The 16,784-nt window shown below is 42.9% G+C and overlaps 2 protein-coding genes across 2 annotated transcripts; both read left to right on the top strand.

The window, feature by feature from the left end:
* Positions 1-4,207: 4,207 nt before the first annotated feature.
* Positions 4,208-7,170, top strand: LOC126997150 (probable glutamate receptor). The gene is made up of 6 exons (XM_050858200.1): positions 4,208-4,493; positions 4,817-5,001; positions 5,258-5,494; positions 6,005-6,187; positions 6,442-6,600; positions 7,051-7,170. The coding sequence occupies exons 1-6, from the start codon at positions 4,259-4,261 to the stop codon at positions 7,168-7,170; spliced, it is 1,119 nt and encodes a 372-aa protein (XP_050714157.1). The 5' UTR covers positions 4,208-4,258.
* Positions 7,171-8,072: 902 nt separating this feature from the next.
* LOC126996953 (proteasome subunit alpha type-2-like) lies at positions 8,073-15,127 on the top strand. Its single transcript, XM_050857907.1, has 5 exons — positions 8,073-8,168; positions 10,143-10,333; positions 10,758-10,899; positions 12,971-13,126; positions 14,770-15,127. Exons 1-5 carry the CDS (start codon positions 8,128-8,130, stop codon positions 14,942-14,944), a joined length of 705 nt encoding a protein of 234 aa, XP_050713864.1. The 5' UTR covers positions 8,073-8,127; the 3' UTR covers positions 14,945-15,127.
* Positions 15,128-16,784: the final 1,657 nt, after the last annotated feature.

The following is a 16,784-nucleotide window of genomic DNA, read 5'->3' as shown; positions in this document are numbered from 1 at the left end:
GAGAAGATAGAGAGAGAGGCAATTGCGGCGGAATTTAAGAGGTAGAAGACTATCAGTATGAGGAGGAGAGCTGATGAGACGAAGAGCCTTTGCCTCCACTCCACTCTTGTTCTATTGACTTGTTAAAATCTGGCGCTGTGCTTAGTCTGTTTATGATCACCTTGGTGAACACTGAAGGTTACATAAAGTAAATCAAACGGTCAGTAGTTTTTAAGTCTATGTCACCTTTTATTGTTAATTGTTCTAATGGTATAGCTTTTTCCAGGCTCTTGGAACCCTATGAAATGCATTTTGTTAGTTACTTTCCTTTGAAATCAGCGCATGCCCCAAACAAAAAGTTTGATTCTTTATATTGATAACTGGTGAGTCTGGGTTTTAAAACAACGAAAAGAAATTATTCTTGAAGACTATCAGGGGCACTGTTCACTTCCCCAGAGCGATGCGGAACCAGTCCCTCAACAAAATGATGTTGAGCGTCTTTCGGGCACGGATGATTTGCCTGTGGCTGGCGGGAATGTCTGCCCGAGAGATAGCCTGCTGCATGGGCGCGAGCATGTCCACTGTGTACCGCTGGGTGCGTCGCTGGCAGGCGGGCGGCTCCGTGGAGGCCAAACATTCTAGGGGCAGACAGCCAGAGAGGATAATTGATGAATACTCCAACCTTGAAGCCAGTGGGTACCTGCAGTGCCTCGCCAATGCCACCGTCTCCTGCGAGATGTATGAACACAGGCCCTGCCGGGCTAAAGTGCCCAGTGCCTCGCTGTTTGGCTACCTTGTGCCGCTTTGTACCTGCAACATCTCAAGTTTTCCACTTTTAATCAGGAGAGAAATGCAAACAGAATCTGCAGCGGAATTTCATTAGAGGAACATTAATTACCAGATTCGTCCACATCTTATTAAAAACGAAATTGGTGTAAAACTCAAAATCTTTTATTAATTAGGTGTTAATTACACGAGTGAGTTTACAAGTAACAGTCCTGTGTAGCGACAGACGACAGATACCGTGTATAACTATGGGAAATGAATAAATGTACGCCCCGATGACATATCTTCTATTTCTAGGTGAAGGACATCACCTTACATGATTGTTGTTACCTCTTTTTAGGCTTCTGGAGTGTGTACACGCATTGAGATTCATTACACATTATCATGTTTGCAATCCACATGGATAATATAATTTATTTTTCCTTTGTAGTTTCTCTTGTACCTTCCTCATCTGATACAGGTATTAACCATATCAAACAGGGAAAAAAAACTCTACACCCAGAAAAAAATAACGTTGAATTTATCATTCAAATGACATAATGTAGAAGCGGACGACGTTTATTTCAACAGAAGCACCGATGAGGTGGTGGGTGGTGCTGGCGGTGACCACTTTGGGGAACACGAACCTAACAAGGGGAGATGAGGTGGGCGCGGAGCAGGTGGGCGCGGAGCAGGTGGGGGTCATGGTGGGTCAGGTGGTGGAGCATCATTTCACCGGCTGTCACGTGGTGCTCCTGACAGCCGCTCCTCAGTCACCTGTGTTCTCCGCCATTAGCAGGTGAGAGAAGGCGAGCTTTCAGTTTATTCCTTCCACTGTATATCTTTCTTGCTGTGGTCCAGTTGATGATGGTAAGTTCTTGCAGACACGTGACCGGGGGAGTGGTGGTGACATCAGCACTCCACCGCAACCACTCTGACCACACTCTGGAGGGGAACACCATCAGCACATGTCGTGGAGTGATTCTTCAGCTCAACCACGACGACACCAACGACGATTATGCATCCGCTCTAAGGTAACAAGACACACAACCAGTACTTAATTAACGGTGTGAATGGAGACAAGGGTAGGGCTGGTGGGTGAGCAAGAGACATGAAAGGAAGCAGTGGGAGGGTGTAAGCGAAGACAGTCTCAATTTTGACATCTTCACCGGCAAACCCTTTTTCCGGATAGCATGTTGGAGCGTGTCGGGTTGTGGAAGTTCCCTGAGACACGTGTGGTGGTGGTGGGCGGCGGGAGAGGTAAGAGAGACGTCCTCCTCCACCACAGCCTCCGCAACACTATCCACGTCCTGTACCTGGCGCTCCAGCATCAGTCTGTCACCCACAACACACCTGCCTCTCGTTTCACAGTTGCCGGACACTCGCGCTTTGCCGGACCTTCAAAAGAAACAGGTAAAAGTGATGTGCGTGACAAGTTTTACCTTTTCTTCGAAGTGAACCTGTAAGAATAGTGTTTATCCGACAATTTTATCATTTACTAACTACTAACTAATTAAACATAAAGGTAATGTTTGTACTCACTGTGATTCATCAGCTGTTTTAGGAGACTTAGTTAGCATTATTAGATGATTATATATATATATTTACATTGTTTTTATTCCTTTTAATAACTACTAACTAACTATCTAAACATAAAGGTAATGCTTGTACTTACTGTGATCCATAAGCTGTTTTATGAGACTTAGTTAGCATTATTAGATGATTATATATATTTACATTACGTTTTTATTCCTTTTAACCCGGTAGCAGCGACGGGCCAAATTTGTGGCTTTACCATATAGCAGCGACGGGCCAAATTTTTGTCATGATAAAGACCCCCAAAAATAGATGATGCTTAAACTGATCACAAATGCGTTGATATATATTATGAAATGGTTTGCGTGAGTGATGATATTTTCTCATTAATTCGCTTAGAGGGGCCTTTATTTAAGAACCATGATCCCCGCAGCTACCGGATTAAGTTGATTCTAGTTTTCCCCTTCCTGTGTGCCACCCACCAGTCGGCCGGGCGGTCAAGGCGTACAGGCGGTGTCTGTTCTGCGTGGGGGGCGAGGCAGGCGTCCGCTTCGTCCACCGCTGGGACCTCGCCTTGATCGCGGACGATCAGCACTACAAAGAGATCACCAAGCTGTACCCGTATCTGTTAAATGGTAATATGTGTACCTTGTAGCTTTACTGTTCTTTATACTCTCCTTGGTTGGACAATTATTACTAAACTTATGTTATATTTTTTTTCTCATTCCATAACCATCTTAGGAGCGTCATATTTTTTGGAAAGAGTCTTTTTTACATTTCTGTTCGGCTCTTTTACTGTCTACTTGAGACAATGAGTAGATAAAATAGATAGATGAATACGTGTATCAATATATAAGCATGTTGGTAAATAAATACACGCATACACAAACAAACAAATAAATAAATAACAGGCATCTGCAAACACTCCTCATCCTACACAGAGTCCCTGAGAGACATGCAAGGCCACAGGTTTCGCGTGACTACCTTGCCGAACTTCCCCTACACCGACTACGCGAGGAACACGCCCGAGCCTGGCACCGCCGTCATGCCGCGGGACTCCCTCAATGGAAGGTTTCTGGACGCGTTCGCCGCTGCCTTCAACTTTACGTGGGTTTTAGGCTTTATTAATTGTCGTTATAGTCACTCATATACGGTATAAAGGGCACAGCAAGTTTGAATGGACTGGTACATAAAAAAGAATGGCTAAAAAACATGGGGCATATATTTTTTTTCCTACATTTAGTCGCATTTAAGTTTCATTTCATCCTAAGCTCTGCATATTATAGTGAAAATGCATGCACACCCAAAACTTCCACTCATCTAATCAACAAATAAATAAATGGACGAATATTAATAACCTATAAAAAAAAAATATATCCGGGCAAAAAGTACATTATTGGCTGAGGCGGTAATGTGGTTATGGGCTTATTTTCTCTCACCTCCATTACTAACGTGAGTGACACGCTATTCCTCTCTCCTGACGCTGAAGCTGCACCAAATTTGGCGCTGCAGTGGCGAGTGTTATCTCCTGATGCTGGTAATATATCACAGAGCCCTTCTTTAATCATTCAGTCACTAATTTGCACGCTCTCTCTTCCAACAGTGAGGAGAAAACACCACTAGATCTTCAGGTATATCTTACTCTTAAAACTAATGAATCATTCAGTCACTAATTCTTGCGTTCTCTTCCAACATGCAGAGATACGAGAGGCAGAAAGATTTAAGTTAAGTTCTTTGGGTATATGACTTGGTTTTGACGGCTAGTACCTACAGTGGTTCTGAAGACTATAGTTCCTCTTCCCTCATGCATTCACTAACACCTCTCCACCCGAAACTGACCTCTCTTCTGACCTCTCGTTGTTTTCTTTTCTTGGAGCAGCGTCAAGCGGGCCATTTTGTTCCTGGGTTTTTTTTTCCACTCGAACTGCCTTCCTTGCTGTAAAAGAGTCTTACATTCGCCTCCACCAACAGGTACGAAATGCGAGAAAATCCAACCAGGTCCTTTGGGTATCGCGGTCCCGACGGGCTGTACAGCGGCATGGTCGGGGAGCTGCAGCGAGAGGAGGCGGAGGTTTGCATGATCCTCGCCCCGACTCATGACCGACTTGAGGTTATTGATTACCTGCGACTCGAACCGGCGGAAACCCTCGTCATTGTGTCGCTGAAGCCCACCTTGCTGCCTGCGTATCTCTCCCTCCTCAGGCCGTTTTCGTGTTCGTGTGCTGTCCCTTTGTGTTTAATGGAGGCGTCTAGAGCTATGTAGCAAATAAGATGTTTTTATGCCTGTTTGTGCCTTAATACGAGCAAAATAGTTACTTTTTTCATAGCTGTCTTGTGTACTTGTCTTTCTTCCTTCCAGTCACTTTACCTTCCTTCCTTCCTTCCTTCTTTCTCTCCTCAAAAGATGCTGAAACACTCTTAGGATACACTGTCATTTCCGTTGCTATCTTGCTTTCCTTCTTTCATTCCCTCCCTTCCTTCCCTCCGTGACAGACTAAGCCGCGTATACGTGTAAAATGATCTTTCCTCTTCGTAGTTGTGTTATGGATCTCCCTCCTTGCGTGCATGGTGGCGTGGGGCGTGGTGCTGTGGCTGATGCAGAGGGCGTGGAGGCTGTTGACTGGGGGCCGCGAAGTCTATCTCAAAACGACGCTTCTCTACAGCTGGGGCGCTCTGCTGGAGAAGTCGCTCCGAGACCCGTCAATAAATGTTTCCGGACAGGTTTGTGTGTGTGTGTGTGTGTGTGTGTGTGTGTGTGTGTGTGTGTGTGTGTGTGTGTGTGTGTGTGTGTGTGAAGGCCGTTTATACGTTTCATCGTTTCTTTCTTCCTTTTTTCTTGTTTTTCTTTTATATATTTTTCTTTTCTCTCTTCTTTGTCTTTTTACTTTCTTTCATTCATTCATTCTTTCTTTCTTCCTTTCTTTCATTCTTTCTTTTTTTCTTTCTTTCTTCTTCGTTCTTCTTTATCGTCTTTCAGTTACTAGTGAGCTGGTGGCTGATGTTCTGTTTCGTCATCTCAGCGAGTTTCAAGTCTTCCCTGATCGCCCACCTCACAGTCCAGGGGAAGTCCAAGACACTGGAGAGCCTGCAGGACCTGGTGGAGACTGACGGCTGGACGTGGGGGTCAGAGCAAACGCTTTTCAACGGGGCACCAGTTGACTTTTTCAGGAAACAGAGAAGCCCAGTAATGAAGGAAATATACGAGAATATGGAGGTAAGGGATCATAGCCTTACTCGAATGGTGTCTGAGTAATGTATGTAAAATTAAGATAGAAAGGTGAAGAGTAAACCCAAAAGCCCATGAGCAATATATGAAGCAAGGCATTTCTTCAAGACTTGGCATACATGAGACGTGGCTTCACCGTTGCCAAATTATCGTACTCAGAGCATATTATTTACCGGTTTCTGACGCCTAACTATTGCCAAGAAACATCAGGATCTAACTCTTTTAACGATAACTATAAATGAGTTTCGTTACTGGAGCACAGAAGACAGTTTGGGGGTAGGAAGTCGGGAAATATAAGCGGTTGAGTACGACAATCTGGTAACGTTGCGTGGCTTCCTCACAAATAGAGAACTGTACTATCAAGGGGCTTCCAAGAGGTCCATGAGGGTTCTAGTACGATAAGTTTGAAGAGCATTGAGGTAAAGTGAAAAGAAATACCATACGATGAGAATACCATGTCCATACTATTCACATTTCCCTTATTTTTCCGTATTTCAGGTGACAGACTTGGGCACAGTGATGGCGAAGGTGCTGGACGGCGGCTTCTCTCTCATCATCTTCAAAAAGTTCATTCAGATCCTCATCAACTCCAAATACACGGACAGCTACGGGCAAACGCCCTTCTACACGAGCCGCGAGGAGATGAATCTCCTCGCCTGCCTTGGTTGGGGTGTAAGGCGAGTGTATATTCTTCCATACTATAACTACCTTTTTGTATCCATAACCGACTATATAAAACTATCCATTGGTTGCATTATGTATTCGAAAAGATGCTAATCGTAAAAAGACCACAATGAAAAACTGAGTCTATATATATTTTGTTTACTACTGCATATATCAATTTCACGTAACATGGCAACGTGGACTTGGCCGGAAAAATTCTAAGTCCGTGTGTCACTTATGGGCCGTGTATCACTTTATCGCCCTGCAGGAAGGGATCTCCGTTCCTCAATGAGTTCGTAAACCTTCAGTCCCGCATTGAAGACTCTGGGCTGGTGGCGCTGTGGACGGAGGAGGTCATGGCCCGCCGCGTGCAGGAGAACAGGGAGGCGGCGAAGGTGGAGCAAAACGCAGTGCAGATATTAAAAACTCAGGTAGGGCAGACACCGTAACGTAAAATGTGTTATTTCGTTACAAGAGACGCAGCGCAGATATTAATGACGTAAGATGTGTTATTTTGCTACAAGAGACGCATGGTGATCGGCGAAACGATGATTGGTTCCTTATAAGTGTTTAGACGGATATGGACAATGATGATGATGCATTTAATGACGTAAGATGTTATTTTGCCACAAGAGACGCATGGTGCTCAGCGAAACTATGAAATGATAACGATGATTAGTTCCTTATAAGTGTTAAACCGATAGGGACAATGATGAAGATGCATTTGTACCGTGCATTGCCCATGAGTCTCTGTAACAACTCACTCTTTATAATACTTTTCAAATGAGTTATAGCCTTTGAGGGGAAATCATAGGGCAACGACATCATTTGGGAGATTCGTCTACGTAGGTCTTCTAAAACTAATTCTTTAATATCAACAGGAAGACGCGAGCCAAATGGTGCTCGCCCTGGACCACCTGCAGGGCGCCTTCTACCTGCTGTTGTTGGGTTCGGGTGTGGCACTGCTCACCCTGCAGGCGGAGACACTGCTGCCGCTATAAAGGACCGTCACACACACACACACACACACACACACACACACACACAGAGACTACTTATTATATATTATGTTTCAATATAAATGGTCTGAACCCAATGACACAAAATGAATACTATCGGCTATAAAACTAAGAAAGAAGACACCTAAATGGATGTATTGAGAAATGACTATCCAGTATCAAGATCTAAATAAAGGAATCACTGGGTACGACAACCACCACGAGAGATGGGGTGGGGGGGGGGGTAAACAAACACAGGTACTGTCATGTTAATAATTCTGAGGAGGGCCTTGGACCAGGTTGGAGCCCCAGAGGTGTTGTTGTGAATGGCCCACTGACGCACTTCTTCAATGTTTTAGGGGGCTGGTTAGGCCCTCTAAAGCCTCAGGTTGCTTGCGGCTGTCGTTGTTATTAAGATATGCCACCAAGCTCACAGTCATCGGCAACATGCTGCTGAGGAAATTCTCCTGCAGCACGGAGGTGAAGTTGGAGTTATTCAGGAGCCACTGCTACTCTCTCTACTGCAACTCGCTGTGGTCGCGGGATAGGGCTGCCTCCATGAACCGTCTTTTAGGGTCTGTCATAACGACATCCTCAAGCAGCTTCTGGGGTTTCATAGATGGACTATAATATATAGCTCATCCGTGGCGGTGAGAGCCGGTGTGCTGGGGGTGGGGGTGGGGGTGGGGTGGCTGGCCTCGTCAGAATTGATGGGTGACTATGTCATTATACTCCGTGCACACGCATGTACAATTATGAGTTGTCATCTATTTAAGTGTATATGTATCTCGGTTGATCTCGTTCGTTTACTTGTCCTATTTTTTTATATATTATATATATGCCGATGGGCGAAATAAAACTATTATTATCATTATTATATCGTCACCATGTTCCAATCTGTCGAGCCGCCGTTGCCAAGGCAGACACCATCATCATCATCAGCAGCACCACAACACCGCCATGGCCACCGAACGCTACAGCTTCTCCCTCACCACCTTCAGGTATATCACCGTTCATAGCCCACGCACCGGCCACACACTGACGCAGGGGGCGGCCCGGGGTGTTTGGCGGCGGCGGGGCGTGGCGGCGCCGCCCTGCACCCCTGGGGGCGGCGGGCGGCGCGACACACTGGCCGCCGCGGCTGTGACTGGCAAGATTTGAAGCAGAGTGGTGGCGTGAATTATGTGAATCATGATAGTGGAGGGACGTTATGGGTTATGTGGAAGGGAAAAGTTTAAGGAATGGACTACATGGAAGGGAGAGGCGGCAGGAACAGTGTACTTCTCGGCGTTAGTGGCAGGCGGTGTGCCGGGGGCGTGGGTACCAGGGGCCGGATTCAGAAAGCACCTACATGGATGTAACTCCGAGATACATCCCTCCGCACTCACATCAGGATTCAGAAAACAGAAAAACGATGTAGCCGAGGATCTAACTCGGTTGCAACTTACGCCAGTCTCGGAGGTGGCATACAGTAACACTTGCATCCTTTTTCAGTTTTCAATGGAATGCTTTATATATAATGTTTCCCAATAAGGAAATAAAAGTATATGAGTCAATTAAGCAAAATCCTTCCATAAAAGCAAGATACTACAGCAGGGATGGAATATATCTTGTAGAGTTCACTATAGCCATCAGTCCGTCAACAGCTAAAGAAAAAGAGGAAGACTGGTGTTCTTCTTTTGACCTGTACCACTTTGTATTGCTTCATAGGTCCTCCTTGGTTATTCAGACAAATTCTTAACTCTACACCCCTAGATACTTCACTCTGCTCCGAGCTCAGTTTTTCTGTACACTTTGCCTACACAGTCTTTTGCTTTTCTATTTTACTTTGTTTCCTTCACTTTAGCCTACTTTAGTCTTTGCATTTCCCTTTTCTATCCTTTTGTTTGTTTTCTTCTATTGCACTTGTTCTTTTGATTTATCTTTTACTGTTGTATTCTTTTCTCCCACACTGCTGATGACGCAGCTGCCTTGTGATTAGGTGGCACGTTTTGCTTAAGCGATTTGGATTCGCAGGCGAGCCTGATGACATTATGAAGGCTTTTGCCCAATCAGCTGCCTCTCTGATTTACATCCCTTCCACATCCTTTTCTCTGAATTTAGATGTAGCAAAGGATGTGAGGAGGGTGTAAGTCTAAACGATGTAAGGAGTTACGTCCTCGAACTTACATCCTCTTTTCTGAATTTGGCCCCAGGCTTGGTCTAAGTACATGTACTCGTACTTGTACTCGTACTTGTACGTAAGTACACAATATCATGTACTTGTACTCGGGTTTAAAATGTCCTTAGTATTTGTACTCTAACCTATACTCGGACACCCAAGTATTCTACAATTTTACGAGTTCTGAGTACAAGAAGACAATGCAAATGTGTGTGCCGTGGCCTCGGGGTGGCCTGGTCCCTGGGATGAGGTGACACTGAGGTCACGTGAGCTGACTCAGGACAAAGAGGGGTGGGTAGTTTTCCACTTGTTAAAAGAGAAAAGCAGAAAAATCTTAAGATTAAATCAGTAAGAAGTACCTATACTTGGATTCGTGTACGTTACAAAAGTACGTACTCATGCTTGAACTTGAGTTCAGCTATAAAACTAGGTAATTGTAGTTGTACTTCGATTTGTGATATTGTGCACTCAACTGCAAAAAAATGTAGTTGAACCCATGCCTGGTGGATACATGGGCTGGGCATTGTTAGGTTGGGGGCAGTCATCGGGTGTACTTCTGAAGTTTTACCTTATTCCTTGTAGTTTCTTTGAGAGACCAAGCATTACATTGCAACCTGAACAGATTAACTTGGTTTGTGGAGGACTTATATATATATTTTTTTTGCTACATATTTTAGTCTATTTCACATATTTTAGTCTATTTCAGCCATTAACTTAGGTGAGATTATTTTCAAAATAATAGTAATGAAACATTCTCAAGTAAACATTATTCATATCCTTAAAGAAGTCATTGTCTACTTTTGTTATCTTTCAGCCCATCAGGGAAGTTGGTTCAGATAGAGTATGCCTTAGCAGCTGTGGCTGCCGGCGCCCCGGCGGTGGGCATCAAGGCCAAGGACGGGGTGGTGCTGGCCACGGAGAAGAAGCACAAGTCCATCCTGGTTGAGGAACACTCCATCATCAAAGTGGAGGTGGTGACAGACCACATAGGCATGGTGTACAGTGGTGAGTGGAGGAGTCTTTTTGCTTTATGCAGAATGTGCATTTTAGCGCCATCACATTTTCCATTGTAAATGTACAGTCTTAAAAGAGAAGTGTAGTAATTTTATAAATCCTATTTTCACTTGTGTGACCTGTAGTGATTCATAATGCTTCACACCAAATGTACAGACAGAATTACACCATATTAGCCATAAACTTGTAGGTTTTGAAAATAGCAAGTTCAATTAATTATTATTATTTTTGAAGTACACATAGCAAAATTAGCAGGATCAGCATTTTAATTATGCCTTTAACTGGTTAAACTGTATTTCTTTGTACTGAATATACATTTAGGCTTTTATAATCTGCCTAGACCTCCTCAGTCATCAATCGCCATTGCTGCTTGACCTACTAAGAGTTTGTGTTTAACTGCTCCCCATCCCCTCAGGTATGGGTCCTGACTACCGCCTCTTGGTGCGTCAGGCCCGGCGGGTGGCACAGCAGTACTACCGCACGTACCTGGAGCCCATCCCCACCACACAGCTGGTGCAGCGCCTGGCAGCCATCATGCAGGAGTACACACAGTCTGGGTATGTAGTGGTGGGGCTGTAATAATAGTTTTGCTTATCTTTTTATCGATGGCAAGAAGTTGATTGCTTGACTAATTATATAATATACTATCTAATACAGGGGTTCTCACACTGTGATACTTGACACAAAACTTTTGGGAATGTGATGTGCCCATTTAGTGCAGCAGTCTACTCATTTCACATGATGTTTCAAGGAGAGGAAAGGGCAAGGGTTAACCTGGTAAACTTGAGTCTGTTTTGGACTACTGAGGACAGACCAAACCAAGTTCATGTACCATTTGTTTCTGTTGTTGAGGTTGGGTATGTGACCAGCACCAAAATATTCCAGTGGTATATACATTGGCTAAGTTTGCCTATGGTGACATTGGGCTTTTTTATTTTTTGTTTTTTATTTTATTTTATATATATATATATATATATATATATATATATATATATATATATATATATATATATATATATATATATTTATATATATAAATATATATATATATATATATATATTTATTTATTTATTTATTTATTTATTTTATTTATTTATTTATTTTTTTTTTTGAGGCTGAGGCAATTGTTGCCTCTTTAGATTTCAGGTTTAGGGGGCTGTTAGAGAATGTCCCTTAGCCCGGTGGTGGCGCAAGCAGGATTGTTTAAGTGACACCTATTGAGGCTCATGCCACCCTCCGGTTAACCTAAACCTAACAAAACTAAAATTATTATAGGTCTTGACTCCGAAAATTCATTTAAGCTGCCTAACTAATGAGACTTTCTATACAACAGAGTGAGGTCATTCTTTGTTAATTTATATCATAAGTTGCTGGCTATCATGTGTTTGAAGATACATTAATCTTTACCTAACCAAACCTAACAAAACCCCAAACAGTCACAATACGTCTTGACTCAGAAAATTCATATATGCTTCCTCACTAATGAGACTTTCTATACAACAAAGTGAGGTCATTTTTTGTTGATTTATACCATAAGGTGCTGCCTATCATGTGTTTAAAGATACCCTAAATTTAACCTAACAACCCCAAACAGTTACTATAGCTGTTGACTCAGAAAATTCATATATACTTCCTAACTAATGAGACTTTCTATACAACAAAGTGAGGTCACTCTTTGTTGATTTATATCATAAGGTGCTGACTATCATGTGTTTGAAGATACCCTAAACTTAACCTAACCTAACCTAACAAAACCCCAAACAGTTACTATAGGTCTTAACTCAGAAAATTCATATAGGCTTCCATACCAATGAGACTTTCTATACAACAAAGTGAGGTCATTCTTTGTTGATTTATACCATAAGGTGCTAGCAATCATGTGTTTGAAGATACCCCAAACTTAACCTAACCTAACCCAACAAAGCCCCGAACAGTTTCTATACGTCTTGACTCAGAAATTTCATATATACTTCCATACTAATGAGACTTTCTTTACAACAAAGTGAGGCCATTCTTTGTTAATTTATATGATAAGGTGCTGGCTATCCTAAACCCTGAACAGTTAAGCTACATCTTGACTCGGAAATTTCATGTATGCTTCCTTACTAATGAGACTTTCTTTACAACAAAGTTGGGCCATTCTTTGTTAACTTATACAATAAGTTGGTGTTTAAGGATACCCTAAACTTAACCTAACCTAATATATGAGTAATAAAGGAAGCTTTACAGCAAAATGTGCCAATGGTGAGAATGGTTAGTGCTGACAAGTCAGGAGATCTTAAAAAAACTACTGCTGAAGGGCACTGTGCTGGCTCGTCCTTGATTCCCTCCATTTGGAGCCCCAACTGTGCAGCCTCCTCAGAGAAATGAGTGTCAAAAATATTTGCAAAAATATTAAACCACATATATGTATTTGATGGCAACAAGTAATGTGAATATATATTACTTTTCTGTGTGTGTGTGTGTGTGAATGTAAAGACAGGCATGGTTATTTACTGTTGTTTTCAGGAACTGGGTCCTGGGCTTGTATTCAAGTCGCCCTGTATTCAGTTTTAGTTTAATTGATCCATGTCACACTCAGAAGAGTAGGAGGGCTCCTGTTACCAATGTATGTGATCTTCCAACAGAGGCGTGAGGCCATTTGGAGTGAGTCTCCTCATCTGTGGGTGGGACACAGACAGACCCTACCTCTTCCAGTGTGACCCCTCTGGTGCCTACTTTCCCTGGAAGGCCACGGCAATGGGCAAGAACTTCATCAATGGAAAAACCTTCCTAGAAAAGAGGTTGGCACTGAATATATTTATGGTTATAAGGCATTAATGAGGAGCTCTGTGCTTAGCTGTATTTTATATGGAGGCCCATTCCACCTTAAGGCATTTTTAGTGACCATATTAGGTAACAGCCAGGTGTAATGGATTATGTGTAGCTACACTTGATGGTGCTTAGTATTAGTGAGCAGGCATCAGGATTCACACCTAGACTCAGCATTCACTTCTTTGTTAGGGAGGCAGGAGGTGAGTGGTCAGCTCTTAGTTCTTATCACAGGGTCCCAACTTTGAATTCCTCTGGCTCTGACAATATTTTAGCCTTCACTGGGTAGCCCAACATCACCCATGGGCTGTTTTATTAAGGCTACCTTCAGCAAATCCTGTCAAGCTGAACCTCAGGGGTTAGCATGACCCAGACAAACAAGATATTGTCACCACACTAGAAATATCCACCTTAGGTTTTTTTTTTTTTTTTTTTTTTTTAATTTTTTTTACATCATTGCCTGTAGCGCCGGTAGGCTTTCTTCAGGAGCCTGGTGTTCGGCCCAAGCCCGTCATGGCACTGGCAATTTTTATAGTGGCGCCATTTATGCTTGGCTCATGCTGCCCCCCGGAACGTTGGCAGACCCTTTTCTGGGCTTTCACGAGTCATGGCTGTGGTACAGCGGACCCTAAAAAGGGCTCACCATAAAACCCATAATTCGAGCTAATTGTAGGCGCTGTGTGCTGGTGGCATAGAGCAACCCACCATACATGCCCTGGGTCATAGTGGTGGGTGAGTGATCTTGAGATGGGCTTCTTTGTCATAGGTGGTGCTGTAAGGTCATGGCAAACTGAATTATAGCTATCCACACAATAATCACTTGTCAAATTCTCTAAAGTAGACAACAAACGACTCTTGGCTAGATGCCACGCGTCACAAGACTTTATTTTATAACAAACACCACCCAAAATGAATGGAGTTTGAGTAAAAGTAAATATTTTTAACAGCTTTATGGTTATGAGAGGAGTACTCTGATGTACATTACATGCTCTTTTCTTAGTCCCAATGCAGTGTAATTTTGCCGTTTCTCGGCCACTTCTCGGCTTTCCCGTAGTCGAAGCCCACGGGTTAAAGTCTGGGTTGATGGGTAGTCTTCAGGACAGCATGTGGGTAGTCTTAGGCCACTCGACGGTGACTGATAAATCCCTGGTGGTAACGGACGGATTCGAACCGACATCGTCCATGGCGCGGTGAATGCAGGGCCCACACGCTAACCACTCAGCCACCGCCTACCCAATTGTCATATGTTGCTTCTGTTGCTTCAGGTTGAAGATAAAAGTTTGTCAATGTAAAGGGAACAACATCATGATAAAACAGGACAGACAAAGCCATATGATGAATGTAGTGTGATTTTTTCTTGCAGTTAGTAGTCTCTACCTATGACTCTTTACATGGTAGGATCACATGTAAATTCCTTCATCATAATCAAAATACTTTGCAGGCAGTGTAATAGATTTAGTAGAATTTACTTTCGAATAATTATTTGTGAGTGCATGTCTTTATTAAGCCAGGCATTATATACAGACACATGCTATTCATAAGCTATTTGAAGGAGATTAGTTTAGTCTTATTACCATCCACTCATAATGTGGCTATTGTGTAACCTCTTCTGCAGATATAATGAAGATCTTGAGCTGGATGACGCCGTCCACACCGCCATCCTAACGCTGAAGGAGAGCTTTGAAGGACAGATGAGCAGTGACAACATTGAAATCGGCATCTGCAATTCCAAAGGTTTCCGCCGCCTCACGCCTGCTGAAGTGCAAGACTACCTGGCCAACATTGCATAGTAGCTCTAGCCATGTTTTGTGCCCCTGACGGCCAGCACTCTTCTGTGTTTGGAGTGCTGGTGCTTGTTTCGTACCAGTAATTATATAATTTTTGTCATGGTTATTCTAGACTTAAAGAAACATGAACACATTTTCACTCTTTCATGCCCTATGACTTTGAAGAAATAAAAGATACTTAAGTTTTTTGGAAAATTAATCTGCATCCATAGAACTGGCAGAAATTCCTGCAGTGACAGGAGTGATCCAGATCTCAATAGTTGGGAATCATTAGCATTGTTGTATGTTCTGCCTATGGTGCTGGTAGGCTTTCTTGGTGGGGCCTGGTGGTTGGCTGGCCACCAGCTCATTTTGGCACAGTCAAGAGTTTTAGTGGCGCCATCTTGCTTATGCTTATGATCATACAAGGGAAAAATCATGGCTGGTTCAATTCATAGTGCCATACAGCACTGTAGTGTCTATACTGCCTGGCCAGCACTGTTTGGGGACCTGTAGTATTTGCTGGGGGGTCTTCCACGCAAGGAGTCGAGTAAAGACGTGTTACCCCGACCTTGTAGGTGTGGGTGGTGGGGCATGACATTTCAGATCATTTGTATGTCATTAAGTGCATTTTTTCTTCTTTAGCACCAAACTGATGTGTTCCATTGAGACAGCACTACGATTTGGCATGAGTTTCCTTAGTAACATTGGAGTGAAGGTACAAATATCTGGATGAACAGAAAGAAAACCAGTAATGCTCAATAATCTGTTGGCAGGCTGACTGGGAAAATACACTCGAGAGAGGAGAGAAATATAGGCTCCATATATACCTAGGACAATAAGTGAGAAGCCTGCCCATGGGATAAAAAGTGATAGGATGTATTTTTTTATTTTTTTATTTATTTTTTATTTTTTTAACCATTATCTTGAAAAGCAGTTTGCCTAATGAAAGGCATACAATCAGCATCTTGCCAGTCCTAATATACTGTTAGGAAACTGCTCACAAGAAAAAGCTAAGAAGTGCACAAAGAGAAATAGAGAAAAAAATGATGGATACAAAATGGAGAGAAGATTTGAGCATAATGGATTAGAGAACAGATAAAGCTTGAAGGTACTGTAAAGACTAAGAAAATGGAAGGTCATATGTATAGAAATGATACACAACTGATACACTAATGGACAACCAAGGTAACAGTGGTAACCTTGAAAATATAGAAGGAGAAGGCTGAGAAAAAGATTAAAGTATTCCCCAGAGCAGGATGGAGTTCACTAACATCACAAAGGGGTGGATAAACTGAACTGGACTGATAATGACTTGATATGCTAATGAGGGAACAACGGAAGGGACATCATGGTATTCTCTACAAGTCCTCGTTCATTTTGACAATACCCTGAAGGCCTCTGGAACAGCTGTAACCAACTGTATTAATTTTAAGAGCAGAGGGGTGGATAACATGGACTGATAATGGCTTGATATCATAATGATGGAACAAGGGGAGGGACATTATGGTATTCTCTACAAGTCCTCGTTCACTTTGACAATACCCTGAAGGCCTCTGGAACGGCTGTAACCAACTGTATTAATTTTAAGAGCAGAGGGGTGGATAACATGGACTGGACTGATAATGGCTTGATATCATAATGACGGAACAAGGGGAGGGACATTATGGTATTCTCTACAAGTCCTCGTTCACTTTCACAATACCCTGAAGGCCTCTGGAACGGCTGTAACCAACTGTATTAATTTTAAGAGCCGAGGGGTTGACAACATGGACTGGACTGATAATGACTTGATATCATAATGAGGGAACAACAGGAAGGACATTATGGTATTCTCTACAAGTCCTCGTTCATTTTGACAATA

The sequence above is a fragment of the Eriocheir sinensis genome, chromosome 11 (assembly GCF_024679095.1).
Source record: "Eriocheir sinensis breed Jianghai 21 chromosome 11, ASM2467909v1, whole genome shotgun sequence".
NCBI classification, from domain to species: domain Eukaryota; kingdom Metazoa; phylum Arthropoda; class Malacostraca; order Decapoda; family Varunidae; genus Eriocheir; species Eriocheir sinensis.
This window is presented reverse-complemented; position numbering and strand designations above follow the sequence as displayed.